The sequence below is a fragment of the Dromiciops gliroides genome, chromosome 2 (genome assembly GCF_019393635.1).
Source record: "Dromiciops gliroides isolate mDroGli1 chromosome 2, mDroGli1.pri, whole genome shotgun sequence".
NCBI lineage: Eukaryota > Metazoa > Chordata > Mammalia > Microbiotheria > Microbiotheriidae > Dromiciops > Dromiciops gliroides.
Window position 1 is genome coordinate 636,906,562 of NC_057862.1, and position 22,502 is coordinate 636,929,063.

General features: G+C 40.1%; 1 protein-coding gene across 6 annotated transcripts in view; it reads left to right on the forward strand.

The window, feature by feature from the left end:
- The window catches only part of CBFB (core-binding factor subunit beta), a 101,053-nt gene extending 90,096 nt beyond the window's left edge, over positions 1-10,957 (forward strand). For 4 of the 6 annotated variants that reach the window (XM_043984665.1, XM_043984662.1, XM_043984667.1 and 1 more), the window contains exon 6: positions 8,659-10,957. In XM_043984665.1, coding sequence (XP_043840600.1) covers positions 8,659-8,681 — 23 coding nt within the window. In that variant the 3' untranslated portion in view covers positions 8,682-10,957. Of the gene's footprint in view, positions 1-5,246; positions 5,349-8,658 lie in introns of all 6 variants that reach the window. The other 2 variants (XM_043984668.1, XM_043984664.1) reach the window with 1 other exon arrangement.
- Positions 10,958-22,502: the final 11,545 nt, after the last annotated feature.

Genomic DNA, 22,502 nt, shown 5'->3' on the forward strand with positions numbered 1-22,502 from the left:
GCTACCAAAAGCAATATTGTTGAAGTAGCCATGACACTTCCCTGCTCAGGAAGCTCCAGTGGCTTCCTGTCACCTCTAAAATCAAGTACAAACTCCTAGCATTTAAAACCCTTCACATCCTGGCTCTGGCCCTTATTATGTGTTATTCCTCTTCATGTGCTCTACAGGTCAGCCAAATGTGACTTTTTTTTTACTGTTTTTCACACACCCCAACCCCTGCCTCCGTGTCTTTGCCGCACTGTTCTTCATACTTAGAATACATTACCTCCTCACTTCTACCTCTTGACGCCCCTCATTCCTTTCAGAGCCAAAGACTGCACTTGGGGCTACATGAGCAGCAAGATAGCGTGTTAGACGCTTTCTCCAACCCCCACGACTTCTCAGTCCTTTCCAAAACAGAAATCAGGCGTCTCAGATAAGGCAACTTGATCTGCTTCCCTGGTCTAGAACACCCAGAGTCCAAAAGAAGGTTTAAAAACAACAGCACAGGAACTGACACTCACTGACCCTGAGTTTACTCAGTAGCCATCCCCCGCCTCCCGTGCCACTGGTAGCAAAGCTGTACTAGCAGACCCAAGGACACGACAGACCTACATCAAAACTGACCCCTACACTCCATTCTCCCTCCTCTTTTCAGTACCTTAGCTGTGGAAATGTGCTCAGGCCTTGACAACCAACTTGACTATAGCCCCCCAGAGGCTGCAGCCCACAGACACCAGTGCTGCAAAGCTCTAAACTGCTGGAACTGCGGGAAGCAGGCTCTGAACTGCTGCTACTGGGCTAGAGAATCAAGGAACAGAGGGAGTATGATAGGTTACCAAGACAGGACACTGCTTGGGGGTGGGGAGGAGCTATGCAGCACTCCACCAAGCTTGAAGGAAAGAATGCAGTATCCAGCTGGAGCTAGTCATTTGGTAGAGACCTGGGATGGTGAACCACAAGTTGTCCAGTGTGGGAGGAGGCTGAGATGCTTTGACATACAGTCCCAGAGGAAACCACAGTGAGAGGGGAGGGACTCAGGACATGAGTGATAAATAAGAGACAGAGACACAAGAAGTACCAAAGATTCCAGGAAGAAGAAATCTGTAAAGGGGCAGCTAGGTGGCGCAGTGGATAGAGTACCGGCCCTGGAGTCAGGAGGACCTGAGTTCAAATCCGGCCTCAGACACTTGACACTTGACACTTACTAGCTCTGTGACCCTGGGCAAGTCACTTAACCCCAATTGCCTCACCAAAAAAAAAAAAAAGAAAGAAAAAGAAATCTCTAAGAAAGACCTGAACATAAACAGATAAACATAAACAGGAACAACAGAAAAATTATGACCTCTTGAGCTAATAAATAAGTTCAGGCATCTATGAATAAATACTGTAAAATGAAGGAAAGTGATCCAACAATTGATTAGACAGAAAAGATCCTGTAGAATTTGAGAAGAGAAATGAGAATTATGAGGGTAGAATTTATATCTTGTACAGCAAAAGTAATGAGCAGAATAGAAAAACTTGAATCTGCCATGACAGTCTCACCAAAGAAACAAAAGAGAGAACAATAGATTGGGAATGCAAATCCACAGAAATGAATTACAGCCTAGAAGAGAAGCCAAAAACAAGAACATGGAAATAAAATATGTTCGCTATGCAATAAGTCTATCTGGCCTCCATTTTGTGACAACTCTGAGAAGGCCATCTACCATAAGTGTCTCCACTTCCCTTTCCACTCTTCTTAACTCTGCAGTCTGGCTTCTCACCTCATCACTCAACCAAAAAAACGCTCTCTCCAAAGTCCCCAATGAGCTTTGCTAAATCAAATGTCCTTTGCTCAGTCTGCATCCTTCTTAAACACTCTGCAGCCTTTGACATTGTCAGCCACTCTTTCCTCCTTCATACTTTCTTCTGGTTAGGTTTTGGGGACATTACTCAAGGGATGGTGTTGTGAGGCTCAAATTAGATAATTGGAGTAAAGCACTTGACAGACCTTAAACCACTATATAAATGCCAGCTGCTGCTGCTATTGTTGCTATTAACCTCCAAGTCACCAGGCCTCCAGTCTTGGGATAACCTCAGTCTCTTGACCCTTCTATTTCATTCCTGAGTTCAAGCAGTATTTGTAGAGCATTACAAGAGTATGCTGGTAAATGTTTAATGGGGCGGGGGAGGGCATTTTCAGTACTTTCTTATCAACAAAACAATAAATCAAACCATGATTGTAGCAGTCGCTGATTTTTGAGGCATAAATACTTACACTAAAAACTTAACTCTCTCTCCAAGCTGGTTAGAGCTAGCTCCAGCACATCTCCTGCTTCTCCTCCCATCTGGCCACTTTCTCATTCTCCTTTGCTAGATCTTCATCCAGATCATACCCTGTAACCCTGGGTGTCCTCCAGGGTTCTGTCCTGGCCTCACTTCTCTTCTCCCTCTATACTATTTCTTTTTGGTTATTTCATTAGCTCCCATGGATTTATAATGTCTCTATGCCGGTGATTGTCATATCCATTTATGGAACCCTAACCTCTCTGTTGACCTCCATTCTTACATCTCCATCTGCCTATTGGGTATCTCATACTGTACATCTTACACTCAACATGTTCAAAACTGAATTCATTATCTTTCCCCCTCAGACTCTCCCCTCTTCCTAACTTCCCTATTACTGTTGAGTAATACATCCTCCCAGGCACCCTGACTTGCATGTAGGTGTCTGTCTGTCTGTCTGTCTCTCCCTCTCCCTCCCTCCCTCTCTTCTTCCCTCTCTTCCTCTCACCCTTTTCCCCTTCCCTTTTTCTTCCCCTCCCTCATATCCAGTCTGTTGTCAAGACCTGTCAGTTTAACCTTTATACCATCTCTACTATACACCTCCTTCTGACACCAACCTGGTACAGGCCAACATTACCTCACACATGGACAATTACTGTAGTCTTCTGGTTGTTCTCCCTTCCTCAGGTTTCTTCCCATTCACCTTCCACTAGTCAGTCAAAGAGATCTTCCTAAAGCATAAGTCTAACCATATTAACACTATCGCCAATCAGTAAACTCCACTGGTTCCTTATATATAAAAATCTAGTATTCAAAGCTCTTTATAACCTCTTCACCCCCACCCTAAGTCTTCTCACATTTTACAATCCTTTTCCCTGTACTCTTTGGTCCAGTGACACTGGCCTCCTAGCCATTTGTCAAAGAACACATTCCATCTTCTAACTTCAGGCAATTTCATTGGTTGGCCCCCATGTCTGGAATGTCTTCCTGGCCTCCTGGATTCCTTAGCTCCCTTCAAATCCCAGCTAAAATCCTATTCTCAAAGGAAGACTTTTCCAACCCATCCCACCCCACCCCTTAATTCTAGTGCCTTCCCTCTTGATTATTTCTCCTGTATGTGTACCTTATTTGTACATCATTGTTGTCATATCATCTTACCCATTACTCTGTATAAGCTGCTTGAGAGTGGGAACTGGCTCTTGCCCTTCTTTGTATCCCCAGCTCCTAGTACAGTATCTGCCACATAATAATGGTTAATACATGTTTATTGACTGACTTAGTCTTTTGGCATAGTTTTTGAGAATCCAGGGTCCCCTACACAACATAGCCAGGGATTGAAATAGGACGTTTGTCTCATTTTACAATAAGATCATTAATACATTATAAGCAAACTCTATTGTAACATCACAACAACAATCTAACATTGTTCATTTGATTGCCTAAAGCAAAAATCAGATTGTCTAAATATGGAATTAATTTACTCATATATAATGTCATTTCACCTAATGCTTTGAATTGGAGAACACCACTGTTAGGTGAGGTAAGTGGGTGCCTTCCTTTTAAAAATGTATTATAAAGAAAAAAAACTTTAAAGGACTTGAGAACTCAGATCAGTGCAATGGCCAATCATAGTTCCCAAGGTCTGGTAATTAAGCATACTCTCCACCTCTTAACAGAGTTGATGGTGGGCCATCACTAATACTGAATGAGACAGATATTTTGGGACATAGCCAATGTGGGAATTTGTTCTGCTTGACTATGCATATTTGTTACAGGTCTTTATTTTTCTTTTTTTTTTTTCCAATTGGGGAGAAAGGAATGAGAAGGGGGAGGAAAGGGGGAAAATAAGAAATAGAATAGCTCCCCCAAAAAAAGGAAAAGAAAAGAGGCTCATTGAAGCTTTTTTTTTTTAATACCGTACAGAAGGAAGGCCAGAAAGAATCACAGAAAAGAGAGTTTTGAAAGTTGCATGTTAAATTTATTATATATTTAAAAGGAAAGTAAGCTATAAATAATAAGAGGTTTGAAGTTTCGTGAAGCAATGTGTACAAACACACACATATCTTCATATTTGTATAAAAGGTTGGACTTGGTGTTAAGAAGACCTAAGTTCACATCCTGCCTCAGACACTTACTAGCTTTGTGACCTTGAGTAAGTTACTTAATTATCAGCTACAGTTTCCTTATCTATAAAATGGGGGAGATAATGGCACTTACCTCCCTGGTTGTTGTGAAGATCAGATGAGATAACATTTAAAACACTTACAGACCTAGGATACTGTCCTACTTTTCTGTTACTCTATGGAAATGGCCTTCGTATTTGGTGGTGGTAAGTTCAGAATTTTTAAAAAACTACTAAAATGTCATTAATATATTTCAGTAAAATGAACATCTTTATTTAGTATCTGAGGCACCAGTATCACTTTGTATATAATGCCTTATTGATTTTTGTACTATTACTATGAGGTAAATGGTATAGATTATCTATGGTTTAAAAACAAAGAGATGATTTGCCCAAGACTCAAAAAGGAGCACTAAAAGATAACCGGGGAAAGGGGGAATGAGAAGAAAAGGGAGACAAGAGGAAGACAGCCTTTCAGAACAATGTCTAGGCAGTCTTTTACTTAAGGCAGGGGTCTTAACCTTTTTTGTGGCACACCTTTGGCAATCTGGTGAAGTCTGTGAACTCTATCGGAATAATGTTCTTAAGGGAATACAAAGAAAGCCAATTGGACTGAAACGCGATTTTCAAAAAAAAAAATTTTAAACAAACTTGTGGAGTCCCTGAAATCCTAACTTAGAGGCAGCCTCAAAGTCAGGAAGACCTGGGTTTAAGTCCAGGCAAATTACTTAATCCCTCAGTGCTCTAAGCAAGGCTCTTAAGACTATTGAGTTACGGAGAAGATGCTGACTTGTATTAGTAGAAGTTTTCTCACCTGGGAGTTCCCTGTACTGATGAAATCACAGGTCCAGTCCCCTTTCCTTATCCCTTTGCTTAGAGAGTCAGAGCCCTAGAATGCTGGAACTGGAAGGGACACACCATAGAACACACCTAGTCCAAATCCCTCCTTTTACAGAAGAGGAAACTATGGTCCAGAGAGGTGAGTCATAACTTCATTTCATATTGTATATTGGATACTATTTAGATTAGAAAGGGAGCTGGTGTTAAGGGTACAGTAGAGAGTTTTCAGACCATTGAACAAAAGTCAAAGTTACAAATTTTTTCTTACCAAAACAAGGCACTTTTTTTCTATTTCTCCTTCAAACTTTCAGTTTTCAGGTTTTTTTCTCCTTCACTCTTTGTTGCATTATGTATTTGTGTGGGCAGTAGACTTGGATTTTTTTTTTAAAGAACAGCTTCATGAGATCCAGCAACCTTGAAGGTTTTTAATAGCTTGCTTTTATGTACTCTATCAGTCTAAAAACCGTGTCCCTGAAACTAATGCAGTGACCATGATTACAATGGTCCATAGTCACCCAGGGAGCAGATGGCCAAGCAGGCTCCTCCCACCACACCTCAGTACCTCAGTGGGTCCATGCATTTATCAGCTTCAGCAGTCAGTTTACCAGTGCACATGATAACTTCTCTTCTCCCAGGCAAATCTTGTCCCCTTCTTGATCTAAATCCTCCCCAGAAAAGGGACCAACTCACAATGCGGAAAGTTTTCCCCCAGTTAGGTTCAATATTTCCTGGCTATCAGTGCAACACTTGGATTGTCTGTATGTTTTGACCCTACTCCTGCTTCACATTGACCTACATAATGCAGTCGCTTCTCACATGCAAGTTGTTGTTGGTAACATGCTATGGCAGCTATAGCTGAAGCAGCGGGCACCCTGAAGAAGAGACAGCATGTACCAGAGAGATGGAGCAAACCACTCAGAACTCAGTGGAGACAGCCCATAGGCAACAGGAATAGCAGTGTCCCCCAACCATTGCTCTTTCTCCAGTCTGTCCCTAACAGCCATCCTTGAAGGGAGTAGCCCTTATGGATAAGTGCCCGTTCCCCAGCCCTAACACCAACCACCACCAAGGGACAGGGAAGCCCAGGAGCCCTGGTCAGTCAATAAACATTTTTAAGAACCTGTTATGTGCCAGACACTGTCCTAAGTGCTGGAGTTACCCACCCCACCCCCCAAAAAAAGGGGGAAAGCGGGGGGCGGGGGAGACAGCCTCAGGGAACTCATAGTCTAATGGGGAAGATGACATACAAACAACTGTGTAGAAACAAGATTGATTCAGGCTAAATTAATGCTAAGTCAGCAGAAGGGAGTCTTTGGCATTTTGGGGGATTGCAAAAACAAAACTTTCTGTCGAAGGCAGGATTTTAGCTGGCACTTAAAGAAAGCCAGGGAAGATGAAGGTAGGTAGAGGCAAAGAGGAAGAAAATGCCAGGATTGGGGGACAGCCAGTGAAATGAACGGAGTCAAGGAGATGGATCGTCTTGTGGAAGGAACAGCAAGGAGACCAGATTTACTTAGCTTGAAATCATGCTGAAAGCCTTGTGTGATTTCTCAGATGACTAGCCTTTTGACATTTATTACCAAATACTTCACTGAAATGTCACACTCACCCTAGGAGATGCCTGCTGTCTAACATTCTGAAATTGCTTTATTTCGCCTTCTTCCTACTTCACCTTCAGCATTCTGGGATTTAGAGAAGGGACCTTAGAGATCGTCTAGTTCAACTCCTTGGGGACTTTGACACATGAAGAGCGTGTACCCCAGTGACCTTAAATGCCTTCCCTGAGATCACACTGGATGAGTAGCAAAGTCAGGGCCTCCAGACTCCAAAGCCAGGGCCCCATTCCATGGCATCACACTCATCTTAAGGACATGTCATACTGCTCATTTAAAGATGGGGAGAGTGGGCTAGAAGTGTAAGGAACAGTCACAGCACTGGAAATTAGGCCAGAGTTCTCAACCCATTTGTGTTACTGAGGGCTGTCATCTCTTTGGGCCTCCATGCCCTCATCTGTTTCTATCAATCTGAGTCCATCAGTTAAATATCTGTTAAGTACTTACTTGGGGGAGGGGGAGGGGGCGATGAGGGTTGAGTGACTTGCCCAAGGTCACACAGCTGGTAAGTGTCAAGTGTCTAAGGTCAGATTTGAACTCAGGTCCTCCTGAATCCAAGGCCAGTGCTTTATCCACTGCGCCACCTAGTTTCCCCAAGTACTTTCTACAAGAGACTGCATAGACCCTAGAAAGAAAAATTAAACATTCCCGATTCCTCAGGGAGTTTATATTCAACTAAGCAGTTAGCTGGTATAATGGACAATGTTGGACATGAGTAAGATCTGAGTTCTCATCTTCCTTCAGATAGTCATTCAGATAGTCATAGTGTGACTTAGAGCAGGTCACTTAACTTCTCTGTGCCTCCTTTTCCTCATGTGTAAAATGGGGATAATAATGGCATCTGCCAAGAATTGTTATGAGCATAAAAGGAGATAATATTTTTAAAGTGCTACCTAAATGCTGACTATTTTTTATACTGCCAAAATGCAATATCTACACAAATAGGAAGAGTACATTGCATTGGGAGAGGGGTAGATTTCGTGGAAAAGGCAGCCCCTCCCTTGAACTTTGAAGGAAGTTAAGGATTCTGAGGGGCATGAAGATTGGCTTGTGTGTCCATGCTACAGGAAATGGGCTAGGTAGATAGAGTTAATGATGATTCACTTGTAGGTGTTTGTCTTTATTATTATTAATAAACCCATTTATATTGTAAAGACTTAAGATTTACAAAACACTTTCTTTACAACACCCCTATAAAGTAGAGAGTAGATAGCATAAGCACTAGCAACCTGTTTTACAGATGAGAAACAAACTGAGGTTAAAGGAGCTAGCTGCCCATCAATGTACATAGAGCTAGAGAATGTCCGAGCCAAGCCACTACACTCCCAGTCTTTCACTGGTTCCTGTTGAACTGAAGTTCTACTGCTTTCTATGTTGTCCTCAAGGTACCTCTTAGTTAAAACCAAAATGAATTCAAGGAGATAGAATTCTGTAAGCCTTTTTTAGGAGGCATGAGGTACCTCATTTCTTAACTATATAACTATCTATTAAACTATCTCATAAACTAAATTTATTTTATCCTGTGCTTATGGTGCATTTTAATTGAATGTTAATTGGATTTTGTAAATAAGTAATTTGGTGATTCTCTTGGATTTTGGTGGTGACAATATTCCACAAGTAATGATAATCTACTGAAACTCAAAAATCATAAATATAATATTTTACCTAAGGAAAAAGTTTCCTTCAACATCCTGAATTTTTTATATATTGAAAGGTTTGTTCATACTTTTTAGCTGTGAGCTTTTCTCCTAGTGCTATGCTTCATGGTTTGAAGTACACAGATTTCTAATTTTCTATTTACATTTTTTGACCCAAATTCTTATTTTCTCATTGCAGGCAAGAAGACAACAAGACCCTAGTCCTGGTTCCAATTTAGGTAGTGGCGATGATCTCAAACTACGTTAATTAGCAGCAACAACAGATGTGCCCATCAATCTTGACATATATATTGCTTCAACTTAGCAGAGATAATTGAATAAAAGACCAGAAACTGTGATAACTGGATATACTATGGTCTGTTTCCTGACCTTAAGCAGTCACAGGCATCATGAACTGCCATGGTTTGCACTATGTTCATGTTATAATACCTGCATTTCTCCTTTTAGGCATGTAGCTAGTGATAGTTTGAAATTTTGTTTTACTATGCAAGCTTATTTTTTGTCATTATTTTAGTAAAACTGAAATTTTGTCCAGTTGTAAAACTATTTTCTCCTCTCAATTCTAATTAAGGAGTTAATGTCATTATAAAAATAGGTCAAAAAATTACTGATGAGGTTTTTTCTACATGTTTTTAATTTGTTATGGACTTTTAGGAATTTTGGTTATTATATTGCTTCATTTTAGATATGCATTTTTAATTTTTTGCCATTTTTTTTCTTTTCCAAGTGTAAAATATCAGTAAAATGATATTTTCCACATTATTTTTACATTATTTACAAACTAAACCTAGTAGCACAGAGCTGTCTACCACAACTTTCTAACATAAGTTTCCAGTTGTTAAAGTTACAGTATCCTTTTAAATACTAACAATTGGTTTCTCCTTCCTCCTTTCCTAAATGTTTTTAAAATTTGATATCGCTCTACATTCTGTCCCAGATCTGTTTTTAGATTTTTTTCTGTATTGAATGAGTTTAAGTTGTGGTTTATTTCTTTAAAATATTCTACTAAAGCTCATAAGAAGTCACAGGTTGGCTTCTGTTTTATTCAGGGATTTTTAAAAGTTATTCAAAAAAAAAGGGATACTGTAGCGTCTTCACAGACTTAGCAGCCGGTCAGACTGGAGACGGTGAGGAAGCAGCTACAACGGTGATCATTGTATTAAAAAAGCATGTTTCAATATCTACTTTATCTGTATTTTCTATTATGTGCCTTTTTTGTTGTTTCTGGAAAAAAATCCGGATGGTAAAAGGACAGGCTTGTGCAGGAGATGTTAATCCTGTGCAGACGAGTAGGCTGTTTGTCGTCTTTTATGAGCTATTCTAAGGGTAAAAAATGGAGTTCGTCTTGATGGCATTTTCCAACAAGATTCATGGTAGAAATTGTTGGATATGAATTTGTGTAAGAATATTTTTTTAAAATAGGCTTCTTACCAAAATGATATCTTCTTCCTTTGTTTTAAACAAAACTGGAAAAAGTGTTGTCACGGCATCAATTTCCTGATATTTTTCACAGCCATATTAATTGTCATCACATTTATGAATTTACAAAAATGTATTTAGTTATAATAAAATAACTGATTATGTTATGGGTTTAAAAGGGGAAAAACCCAACAGTTTCCTGTCCAGTTCAGTAAATGAACAAAAGTTTCACTGAGGTAATTATATTAAAATTGTGTATAATGTACTTGATTGTGGAGAAAGAAGAAGTAATGTTCAGTATGGCTATAGATAGAACAGATAATATCCTGTATCTCAAAATAAAGTTGTTTGATATATATATTTGAAGTCATGCATGATAAGCAGTGTGTTCAAAGGATCATAAATATTAATACGTGAACAAAGATCATGTTGATCTTTTCTATAATTAAGTATTTTGAATGCATTTTTCTCACCTTGGTTAGTATTTGGCATTGTCTGGCTCCCGTGTTTACACACACACACAAAGAGACACAACACTGCTCATATAGCCCTTAAGGAAATCACCTTTTGAGGAGTTCTGAAAATAATATATTAAGGCCTCCGCTGTATAAAATCCCTGTTGATTTTTACTTCTGCACTTGTACTTTGGTTGGGATGGTCTGATGATTTTTCTGTAGCACGTGGATCAAAGGGCTTTTGGCATATCACTCAATAAAAGTAGATTCAATCACATGTTGACATCACTATCTTTCTGTAAATACAGAATTTCTCCTCATCATTTAGCACTGTGTTGCTTACTATATATCTTAATGCTGGCATTAAGATCATGAGCCCTTATCTTCCAATAGTGCAGACTTTTTAAAGGTATCCCCCTTTTAAGTTATTGATGCAATTTTATATTTTTCATAATCTCTGTTTAAATGAAAGTTGCATCATCTTTCTTGAACTCATTTCTATTAAAGACTTGCCTTAAGCTTCCAGATTGCTTTTGCCACCATTAGTCATATGTATTGTCCTGTGTTTCATTTGCTTTCATAATAAACTGTGTAGTGAAAACAGTGGTCTGTCACTTTTTATTAACAACATTTGAACTTCTTGTTACTTCGTCAGTGATTTTTAGTAATAGTACAAAGATCTGACACTCTTCACTATCTTCATCTGTAAAATGATGCAGTTGATAGCACTGAGTGATCTTCAAAAGAGCCTTCTAGTCTCTGCTGTGTATTTTAAGTTGTTTACTTAAAAGCAACAGTGGCATCTAGTGGTCATTTGGACCAATCACAAAAATGTCCTTTATTCCAAATGTCACAAGACAGTCAGTCTTAGACTATTAGAGATTTAGAGCTGATTCAATAAGTATTTAGTGCCTACTTTGCATAGAGCATAGTGACAGGTGCTGAGAAGATATATTTTTGGATGAAAAAAAGGACCCTGCTTCCACGAAACATTTATGCTCTATTAGGAAGAAGAATAAGGCACAACCCTAAAGACCTATAACATGTAGTGTTTTGTGATAAGTTCAGTAAAGGGGGGCAAAAAAAAGTTATGTAAGGTCTGAAGAAGAAAGTTGTTCTAGATAGCTTCTTGCAGGAGGTGTCCTTTAAGAAACCTAATTCCCCTCAAAATGTTCATTCAACAGTGCTATGGTACATTCCATTTTTTACTTCAAAGTAACCCTGTCCTCCATGTATGATGTATGTGACTTTTTTTAACAAATAAAAAGCTTAGCCCCATATAAGTACTGAGACTGATTTTTAAACCAAAATACCAAAATGTGTGCATCTAAACAAGTGTCTTCCAATTGAGTATCATACTTGAAAGCATTTCCTCTGTAGTGCTATATGCTCATCCAGAAATATTCAAAATACCAGTGAAACCCCTTTGAGAATTGCCCATAGAGTCAGTTTTTTGTTGGAGCAAAAAAATCAAAGGATCATAAATTCAGGGCTGGGAAAGAACCTTAGGAGTCATCTGTTCCAACCATCCTTCATTTTCAAGATGAGGAAACTAAGGCTTGAGCAGCTAAGTGAATTACCTAAAGTCACACAGGTCGTAAATTGAAATAACAATGCCATTTACATTATTTGTAAACACTTTTTGAAGTCCTAAACATAAAAACCCTCTGGACTAACTGAACAACTTGATCGTTTCAAAAAATTTAATCTACCCTTGAATGGTCAAAAATTTTCCCCCACTGAGGATATTTGTAAGAATGTAATAAACCCAGGAGATAAATCCCAAAAAATTACAAAAATGTTCTAAATAATAAAAACATGATGGGAATAAGCCCATTTGGCTGCTCAAGATGACTCCTTTGACAGTACTCTTTTTTTGGTTTTGTTTTTTGGGGGTGGGCAGTGAAGGTTAAGTGACTTGCCCAAGGTCACACAGCTAGTACTTGTCAAGTGTCTGAGGCCAGATTTGAACTCAGGTCCTCCTGAATCCAGGGCTGGTGCTTTATCCACTGCGCCACCTAGCTTAAAAAGTTTGGGTAGTTTTTGTTTGCTTTTTTTTTTTTTAAGTGAGGCAATTGGGGTTAAGTGACTTGCCCAGGGTCACACAGCTAGTAAGTGTTAAGTGTCTGAGGCCAGATTTGAACTCAGGTCCTCCTGAATCCAGGGCTGGTGCTTTATCCACTGCACCACCTACCTGCCCCCCCCCCCCACAGTACTCTTTTGAAGGTTGTCTTAATTTGTCACTGCTGTCTATTGTTCTTCCAGTCTCTTTTGCTCATTACTCGGTTTTAAAATACTTTGGTATCTCCATCTCCCTACTTTGGACACATATTAAGGAGTCAGACTATCAGAGTTTTTTCTGGCTTTCTGCATAAATATTTGGCCACCAAGATTCACTTTCTAAAAAGAAAACCAAATCCCAACATTATTTTTCTTTCAAAAACACCCCAAAGTGGGCATCGACATGAAACAATAGAACTGGAAAGAGCTAATCCATTAATAGGAGGAACCCAGGCAAGAGAGGAAAAGTGACCCACCCAAGGTCACCACCCAAGTACTCATAAAGTTTGGACAAGAACCCAGGTTATCCAAGTGCCGGTCTGTTCCCTTATTAGGTAAATAGTGGCCTCAAAAACTATAAATAGTTCAAAATGGCTTTGATAGAGGTCTTCAGAAGCACTAGAGGAAGATAACAATGTAATAATAGAAAGGGCACTGGATTGTTTAACCTCTCAAGATCTAACTAATCAATCAACAAACATTTGCTGTGACTTTACGTGCCAGGTGCCATGCTAAGATGCTAAGGATACAAATTAAAAAGCAAGACAGTCCCTCCCTTCAAAGAGTTTACATTCTACCAGGAAGAGACAGGTTATCCGAATAATACCTTAAAGGGAGGAACAATGACAGATGGGAGGACCTTAAAAGGCTCCCCCAGGAGGTTGCTTTTAAGCTGAGTTTTGAAGGAAGCCAGGAATTCTAAAGAGACAACATTCCATGAAGGACAGCTAGCATAAGACACTGATGTGAGGAAAAGCATACAGGTCAACATACCTGAACCATAGAAATCCTGAAGAGAAGTAATATAAAAGAAGAATATAAAGATAGGAAGGGGACAGGTGGTGAAGAGCCTTATATGCCAAACAAAATGCTAAAAGGCATTTCTCTTTGATCCTAGAAATAATAGGGAACTATTGAGTAGAAAGTTGATGAGCTCACACCTAGACTTTGGGAAAATCAATGGCAGCTCTGTGGAAGGTAGATGGGAGTGGGGAGAAACAATACAGGAGGATCCGTTAGTAAATTTTTTAATGGTCCAGGTGAGATATGATGAGGATTTGACAATTTATTAGCTATGTGAGGTGAGAATTAAGGGTGACCCTAAGGTTGAGAGTTGGGGTGAGTGGTAAGACTGGTACCCTGGACGATAATAGGGAAGTACAGAAGAGTGCTAGATTTGGTGAGAAATATAATGAGCTCAGTTTTAAGTTTAAGATGTCCATGGAATATCCAATTCAAAATACCCAATATGCCGTTGATGTGGGACTACAACTAAGGAAAAAGACCAAGGATGGATATGTCAAAGTGGGAAGCATCTGCATTGAGATGAAAGTTGAACCTATGGGAGCTGATGAGATTGTGAAGTGAGAGCAGAAGAGGATCCAGAACAGAGCAGGGAGAGGGGACCACAGTAGGTATGATATGGATGAAGAAATAGCAAAAGACGGAGAGAAAGATAAAGGACAATAGCTAGTGGTTAGGGTTGGAACCAGTAAGGTTTTTTGCTTGTTTTGTGCCCTTTTAAGGATAGGAAATGCTTGAATATACTTGTAGGCAGCAGAGAAAGAACCAATGATAGGGAGAGAGAAAAGATTAGAGAAAATAAGGATAATAGGACAGAATGCTAGATAAGAAGGGAAAGGATGGGATCAAGGATTCATGTCAAGGTCTTGGCCAAGGAGAAACATCACCTTTTCATCAGAGACTGGAGTGAAGGAGGAAATAATGAAGAATGATACCAAGGGGATATGAAGTGCAGAAGAAGGAACTCTCCATGAATGACCACTCTGATCCAAGTATGAGGCGAGTTTGGGAGTGTAGTGGGAGGCTCGAAGAGAAAAGGAAGGTTTGGAATGGCTGCTATGGTGAGTGAGATAGAGAATTAAGAGTAGAAGGTTGCCATATTGTAGCAACAGTCCCAGTTGAGATTAGGTGACAAATTTGTAGCAGGCCCTGTCAGCATAATTTCATGAAATTCCACTACATCCTTTCAGCAGCTCATGAGTAGGAGCAAAGGAGGCAGACTGATGGGTGTAATCCAGGGTTGGAATTCATCGAGTCATGATAGGACAGGGAACAAGGAATTTAGGCAAAGATAGTGTAAAACAGAATTATTTCATCAAGGAGTTGAGATTGGGGAGGGAAGAGGCTGGCCAGGTGATGTCTTGAGAAGGTAGAGAGGTGGAGGGATTAGAAATTATGGTAGGAGTGGGAAAATGGGGTTAGGGAATCTTAAGGCATAGGTAGAAACGAAATGATAATAGATTATGACTGGATGAAGGAGTTTTGGAGTTCTTGAACATGGAAGAACTCGTTGGGGTGATGGCAAGATCAATGGAATCACTGTCATCTCTTTGTAGCTGAGGAGGAGTTAAATAGATAAAAGAACTAGGAAGTTAGGTTATTTGAAGTAACATCAGTATGTATATTGAAATCCCCTAGAATGAGGGCCAAGAGTTGAGGCAGAGAGGGGAGAGTGCAGCAAGTGTAGACACCAGGATCTGGATTGACTTTTAAATTTGAATAGCAAGAACCTCAAAGGAAGGAAGAACAAAGAATTTCTATTTAATCACTGAAGGGAGAGAGAGATAGAAGACAGACAGAGGAGTGTTCTAAAGAACACTTATCATCATGCACATTGGACCAATAAATAAAATTGGTTCCAAATAAAGCCTATTTTTAGCTAAATATAGCCTGACAATTGCTAAGTTAAATTGTATTTTTCATCTCCTTTGATTATAGGATTAGAGCTGAAAGGAATTTTAGAGATTTAGCACAAGCGGCTCCTTGTTGACAAACTATCCTTCAAATTAGACTTATTTGTCTCAGACTTCTTGTAGTCTCAGAAAGCCCAGCTGCCCTAAGAAGACGATGTGTCTGGACTTTCTGTCCTACTTCCCTACATACTGAAGCAGAAGGAAGAATAGGTATGCTCCATACTTGTCGCTTATCCTTCTGCCTTTGTCCCATCACTCAGTACCCTTTTCTTCATTTGCAGTTTATTCCATCCAGTTAGATCATCCTCCTTCTGGTCACCCACATTCACATCAGTCACCCCTCTCTTCCCTCATCTCTCTTCCTCATCATTCACCATGTCTAATCAGTTACCAAGCCTCATCAATTCCCTCTCCACAACCTCACCCTCCCCCGCTGCCCTGATGTCCATTCAGAGAGCTACCACCCTCATTCAGGTCTTCACCACCTCTTGCCTAGACTATTGCAATTGCCTCCTAATTGGACTTTCAGCCTCCAGTCTCCTCTCCAATCCATCCATCTCCACACAGCTGCCAAATCAATAAAGCATAGGGCTAACCAAATTATTCTCCTCAAAAAATGTTCAGTGGCTCCAGCATGCCTCTGAAGCCTTTATGTATACTCCCTACTAGAAGTTCTCATCCTCTCAAAAAAATAAATAAATAAGTAAAACCCTTGTATTTACTTTGTATATATCATTTGTATTTACTTGATTTGTGAAGCCACTGCTTCCTCCTGCTCCACCCTTGAAATAGAAAATAATCTCCTTAAAGGCAGGCAGCATTTGAATTCTTATCTCTCTATCCCCAGTGCCCAAGTGACTGGCACATAGTAGGCTCATTCAATTAAGCAGAATTGAATTGAATTTTACAGAAAAGGAAACTGATGCCCAGAGAGCAGAAATAACTTGCCCCAAGTCATGAAGGTAGCAAGAAAAAGAGTCAGGATTCAAACCCAGTACTCTAACTCCCAATCAGATCTCTAGTGTCCTGCCTTAAAGCATCCTCTCTTCATTCTTATATCCTAAAGGGGAAAATCATCTTTAACAGTATAGAATACCTCTAATCTCTGCTTCTGCTGTTTTAAGTAATTAGTAGCATTTTAATTTAGACATTCATTTTCAAGACTTTAATCTGTAGTTGTTTTTGAACAGCCTTCATTGAAATCAAGCGGCTTGCCTATTTGGAGAGAATATGCACTTGTAGCCAGAAGCCAAGTAAATGCCTCCATGTTTGGCCTTGGGAAAGTAACATCCCTTCCTTCCCTGGGCATTAGTTACCTCCTCTGTAAAAAGGGAGCAACACTTTCACTAAATGCAGAATGAACTGCTGGGTAAATGGCCAGACTTGGAGTGAAAAGGACCCAGATGCAAATCCTGCCTCTGATGCATACTAGTTATGTGACCATACATTAGAGTTAGCACTTAACCTCTAGGTGCCCTCTCCACCCCGACCCCACAAGTTGTTGCTCTGGTACAGTGGAGAGAATCTGCAATCCAGTAGCACCTTACAGAAATGAAATCATATTTCCAGGTCAAATACCCCCCCCACCCCCCCGCAAACATTGACTGTGCTTCAAAGATTTGTCATTTCATGAATGAGGGTTGTCCCTCTGTAGATTTGATCACAAGCCCTCCATGGCAGGGGGTTAGCCTGGGGTCAACAAACTTTTTTTTTTAATAATTTGACTACTATATTTCTATATAATCAGTTGATTTTGTAATTCTATGTATTTTATTTCATGGACCTAAAAAAAGTGTCCATAAGCTTCACCAAACTTCCAGAGGGATCTGTGACTCCCCCGCCCCCCCCCAAAAAAAAAACATGGTTAAGAATCCCTGCTTTAGTAGCTACATCATTCAGTAGATAGAGTGCTAGTCCTGGACTCAGGAAGACCTGAGTTCAAATACAGCCTCAAACACTTACTAGCTGTGTTACCCTGCACAAGTCACTTGACCTCTGCTTGCCTCAGTTTCCTCAACCGTAAAAATTGAAGGGATAATAGTACCTCCCTGACAGGAAGATTAAGAAGGCTAGTGTCACCAGACTCATAGTGTCACATTACTAGAGTATGTGGCAAGAAGTCAGGTATAAGCAGACTGGGAGTGTGGGAAGGACCTAGGTTGTAAAGGGCTTTGTAAAGGCCCGGCAGAGGGATTGCCTATCCAATCCTGGAATTAATGGGGAGCCAGTAGGATTTATGACAAGGTCAAACCTGTGCTTTAGAAAGACATTTTGAGCAGCTAGATGAAGGGTGGGTAGGAGTAGAAAGAAACCTGAGAGAGCAGCTAGGTGGTGCAGTGGATAAAGCACCAGCCCTGGATTCAGGAGGATCTGAGTTCAAATTCAACCTCAGACACTTGACACTTACTAGCTGTGTGGCCCTGGGCAAATCACTCATTGCCCCACCAAGAAAAAAGAAAAAAACCTGAGGCAGAGACCAACCAGTAGATGATTTTAATTGTCTAGGCAGGGTGGTGTCAAGTCTCAGAGGAAAGAAGAAATTTTCAAAGGTAGGGTGTTAAGGGCTAAAATTCTAGCTAGTCTGTCTAAAATATCCAATGAGTGGTCGCCAATAAATTATAAGCTTTAGCAAGAGTTAGACTTTTAAGCTTTTATTAAGGAGAATAAGAATTTGGTAAAGAGAGAAAGGCCTAGATTCCTATCTATTAAAGGGAGAGTGCATTTCTAGCTCCGCTCTCCACCAGAGTCCAAAGGGAAGAGAGCAAGACAGAGCGCCAGTCTCTTCCTTCTTCCTCTCACTAGCCAACGTCACTTCCTGATGCCAAAGAAAAGACTCCTGGTCTTGCCCTCAAAGACCTTCGCTTCATGGGCGGAACTCTTCTACAGTAAGTCTCCAGCAGGTGGCGTCATTCCAATCGTTACAAGGGTCAACAAGTCCTCTCAACGGATTGAAAATGGAAGTGAAAGAGAGTAAAGGGTCAAGGGTGACACCTAGGTTGTGAACCTGAATGGTCAGGAGGATAGCAGTTCCCTCAACAGGAATAGAGCAGTTTGGAAGAGAAGTGGGAGTTGGGGAGGGAGAGGAAAGATGAGTTCAGGTTTAGACATGTTGAGTTTGAGATGTCTATGGGACATACAATTTGAAATGTCAGGCAATTAGAGATTCAAGACTGGAGACAGCTAGGTGTCCAAGTGGATAGTGTACAGGGACCAAGGTTCTGAGTTGCCCTGAGACAAATAACATTCAGTGACTTGCCCAGGGTCACACAGTTAATAAGTTTCTGAGACCAGATTTGAACTCAGAAAGATGGGTCTTCCTGACTTCAGGCCAGGCACTCTATCCATTTCGTTACCCCCAGATAAGTATACTGAGACTTTCATCCAGGGGCATATGCTAAGTGGCAACACTAAGATTCAGTCCCACATCTTGGAGAATGTAATCAGGAGTATACTGGTAAATGTTTAACAACCAACTCTATTGGGAAAAAATACATAAACGTACTTTTAAGTTTAATTTGCACTATTAACATTTTCTCCATCATTTTGTTATGTTCCTTCAGTTACCAAAAAATAAATCAAGCCCTGATGTATAGTTTGCCAATTGCCGAAATGTAAATGCTCCCACTATAAACATTTAACAACTGCCTCACCAGCACACCCCTGTCAATGGAAAGAGCACGTGACCCTGGAGTCAGAGGTTCTGAGTTCAAATCCTTTGATTCTCAGTACCTTGGACAAGTCACCTCAGTTTCCCCATCAGGAAAAAGAGGGGGTTGGGCTAGATGACTTCTGAGGTCCCTCAGAGCTGGGATCTTCCAACTCCCTAAGTTTTATGTTCTTTCCACTAAATCACTTCCTCAGGCCTCATTCAATGTCAAGGGGTAAGAGGGTAGGTAGGAGGGGTTGAATCATCACGTTCTATTGAGCCTGGTTTTGATTTGAGTGGAGGGAGCATCTCGGGTCTTCTCAGACTCATCCAATGGGTTGTCCCAATTGTAATTGACCAGAGCAACATGAAGCTGAGTAATCAGTTCAGGGCACATGCCCCTGGCATGTGGTCACCAGCTTGTGTATGTTTGCGGAGGGGGGAGGGGAGGGGAGGCAGTGTTGAGAGTTTTCTGGGATTTCCTGAGTCGATATTTTAGCAAAAACTTTAATCTTCATTTTTATAGGAAACCATTTGAGTGGACAATCTGATGACAATACACTCAGTTCCTCAAAAGGTGTGTTTGTTTTCAGGTCCCAACCCATTTTATTCGGGATTTAGACTCTCCAAAATCTTCAGTCTGCATTTATATTTCGCAGCTGCCACCATGACATTTAGCAGAAATATTTTTCTGTCCTTTTTGGGCTCCTCAGAACAGACAGGACATGAGTACCAGGGACCTACACCAAGGGAAATATCTGGTTTGGACAGTGTTTAACTGTTCCATTTTTAATCTGGTTCAGTGCTTTTGGAAAACAGATAGCTTCAGCCACCAATTCAAATGGGCTTACTAGGTAGTTTTAATTTAAGAAAAACAAGAAATTGCTCCCTTTAAAATCAAATTAATTAAGATCATAGAAGATTATTTGACCAAAAAAGAGGTAGTTGTTCCATTTTAAAGGTTTAGATATTATCATTCATTTCAAATATTTTAAAAGCAAATTAATTAAAACCATTCAACCAAAAAAAAGTATATATAGTAAAAAGAATACAGGGCTGCTAGGTAGCACAATGGATAGAGGGCCAGGACTGGAGTCAGGAAGACTCATCTCCCTGATTTCAAGTCTGACCTCAGTTACTCACTGTTTGACCCTGGGCAAGTCACTTAACCCTGTTTGCCTCAGTTTCCTCATCTGTAAAATGAGCTGGAGAAGGAAATGGCAAACCACCCCAGTATCTTTGCCAAGAAAACCCGAAACGGGGTCATGAAGAGTTGGACACAAGTGGAACAACCAAACAACAACAAAAGTAGAAAAAAGTAGTCTGAGAGTCACAAGTGCTGGAAGCATGGTATGGTGGGAATTATGCTAGGAGAATTTGGGATAAGAGTGTAGATCTGCAAGTAGAGGGGATGGGCTGCTTTTTTTTTAAACTTTAGGCAGCAAGTTCCCTTCCATCTCTGGGTCTCAGTTTCCACATCTGTAAAATAAAAGGACTTCCAGGGACTCAACTTTTTTGTATCTTGGATGTCTTTGGAAGTCTAGTAAAGTCAATGGACAGATCCCCTTCTCACAAGCATCCTTTTAAATACATAAAGTAAAATACATAGTATTGGGGCAGCTAGGTGGCGCAATGGATAAAGCATTGGCCCTGGATTCAGGAGGACCTGAGTTCAAATCTAGCCTCAGACATTTGACACTTACTAGCTGTGTGAACCTGGGAAAGTCACTTAACCCCCATTGCCCCACCAAAAAAAAAAAAATACATAGTATTGCAAAGGAAATCAATCATACTGAAATGCAGTTAAGGCAGCTAGACTGCCTTAAATTATTATAAATGATGAATTATTATCGATTTTTTTTCAAAAAGCAAATTCACAGATCCCAGGTTAAGAATCTTGGACTAGATGACTTTTTTTTTTTTTGGTGGGGCAATGAGGGTTAAGTGACTTGCCCAAGGTCACACAGCTAGTAAGTGTCAAGTGTCTGAGGCTAGATTTGAATTCAGGACCTCCTGACTTTTTTTTTTTTTAAGATCTTCATTCAAACTATTGTGCTATAAGAAACGATGAGCAGGAGGAGTTCAGAGAAACCTGAAGGGTCTTGCGTGGGCTGATGATGAGTGAGATGAGCAGAACTAGAAGAACATTGTACACAGTAACATCAACATTGAGTGTTGATCTGTGATGGACTATATTCTTCTCACCAATGCAATGGCACAGAAGAGTTCCAGGGAACTCCTGATGGAAGAGGATCTCCAAATCCAGGGGAAAAAAAAAAAGAACTGCGGAGTATAGATGCTAAATGAACCATACTATTTCTTTTGTTTTTGATGCTGTTGTTTTTTTTTCTATTCTGAGGTTTTCCATCATTACTCTGATTTTTTTTCTCTTATAACATGACTAATGCAGAAATAGGACTAATGTTATTATGTGTGTGTGTGTGTGTATATATATATAACCTATATCAGATTACCTGCTGTCTAAGGGAGGGAGGGCAGGGAGGGAGAAAAATCTGAAATTGTAAAGCTTGTATAAACAAAGGTTTGAGAACTATCTTTACATGTAATGGAAAAAAAATAAAATACTTTATTAATTAAAAAAAATCTTCATTCAAGATCTGACATAATTTTTTATTCAATCACTAAACAAACATATTAAATGCCTACTATGTGCTAGATACTGGGGATACAAAAAAATGAAAATTTTCCTGTCCTCCAGAGTTCATACTCTATTGGAAGAGATAACATGCACACATAAAAGTATCTATAGCTAGACAGCATAGTTAGTAGTGCCTTGGACCTGGAGTCTGGAAGATCCAAATTCAAATCTGGCCTCAGACACTTACTAGCTGTTGGATCCTGAACGAGTCACTTAACCTCTGTTCGCCTCAGTTTCTTCATCTGCAAAATGTGTATAATAATAACACCCACCTCCCAGGGTTGTTGTGAAGATCAAATGAGAAATTATAAAGAACTTACTACCTGGCACATTGTAAGTGGGATATAAATGTTAGCTATTATTATATACAAAATATATCCATAAGCATGTGCAAAATAAATACAAGTTAATTTTGTGAGAGCAATCTCATGTAAGAGGATATCTTTGAGCTAAGTTTTGAAGGGAAACTAGGGATTCTAAAAAGTGGGGAAAAGGAAGGGGGTTATTCCAGGCACAGGTCATAGCTTGTACAAAGGCACAGGAATAAGTCAGGGGGACCCCACTCGATTAGATGGGCTATGACATAGGTACACAAACGACTGTCATATAAGTGCCATTAGAGATCATATCAAAGCAATACATGGGATTCGAAGAAGGCAGAACCACCAATTTCTAAGGATGTCAAAACTGGCTATGGTAGGGTAAATTCATAGCAGTTGGAATCCAACTTCCCCCTCTCCTGCCCCAGACATCATGGAGGGCCCCAGCCGGAACTGGTGCCAAGCAAAGCCCAACTTCTTCCTACCCCACTGTAGCATGTCCAAGACTCCACTGGAGAGTCTCTGG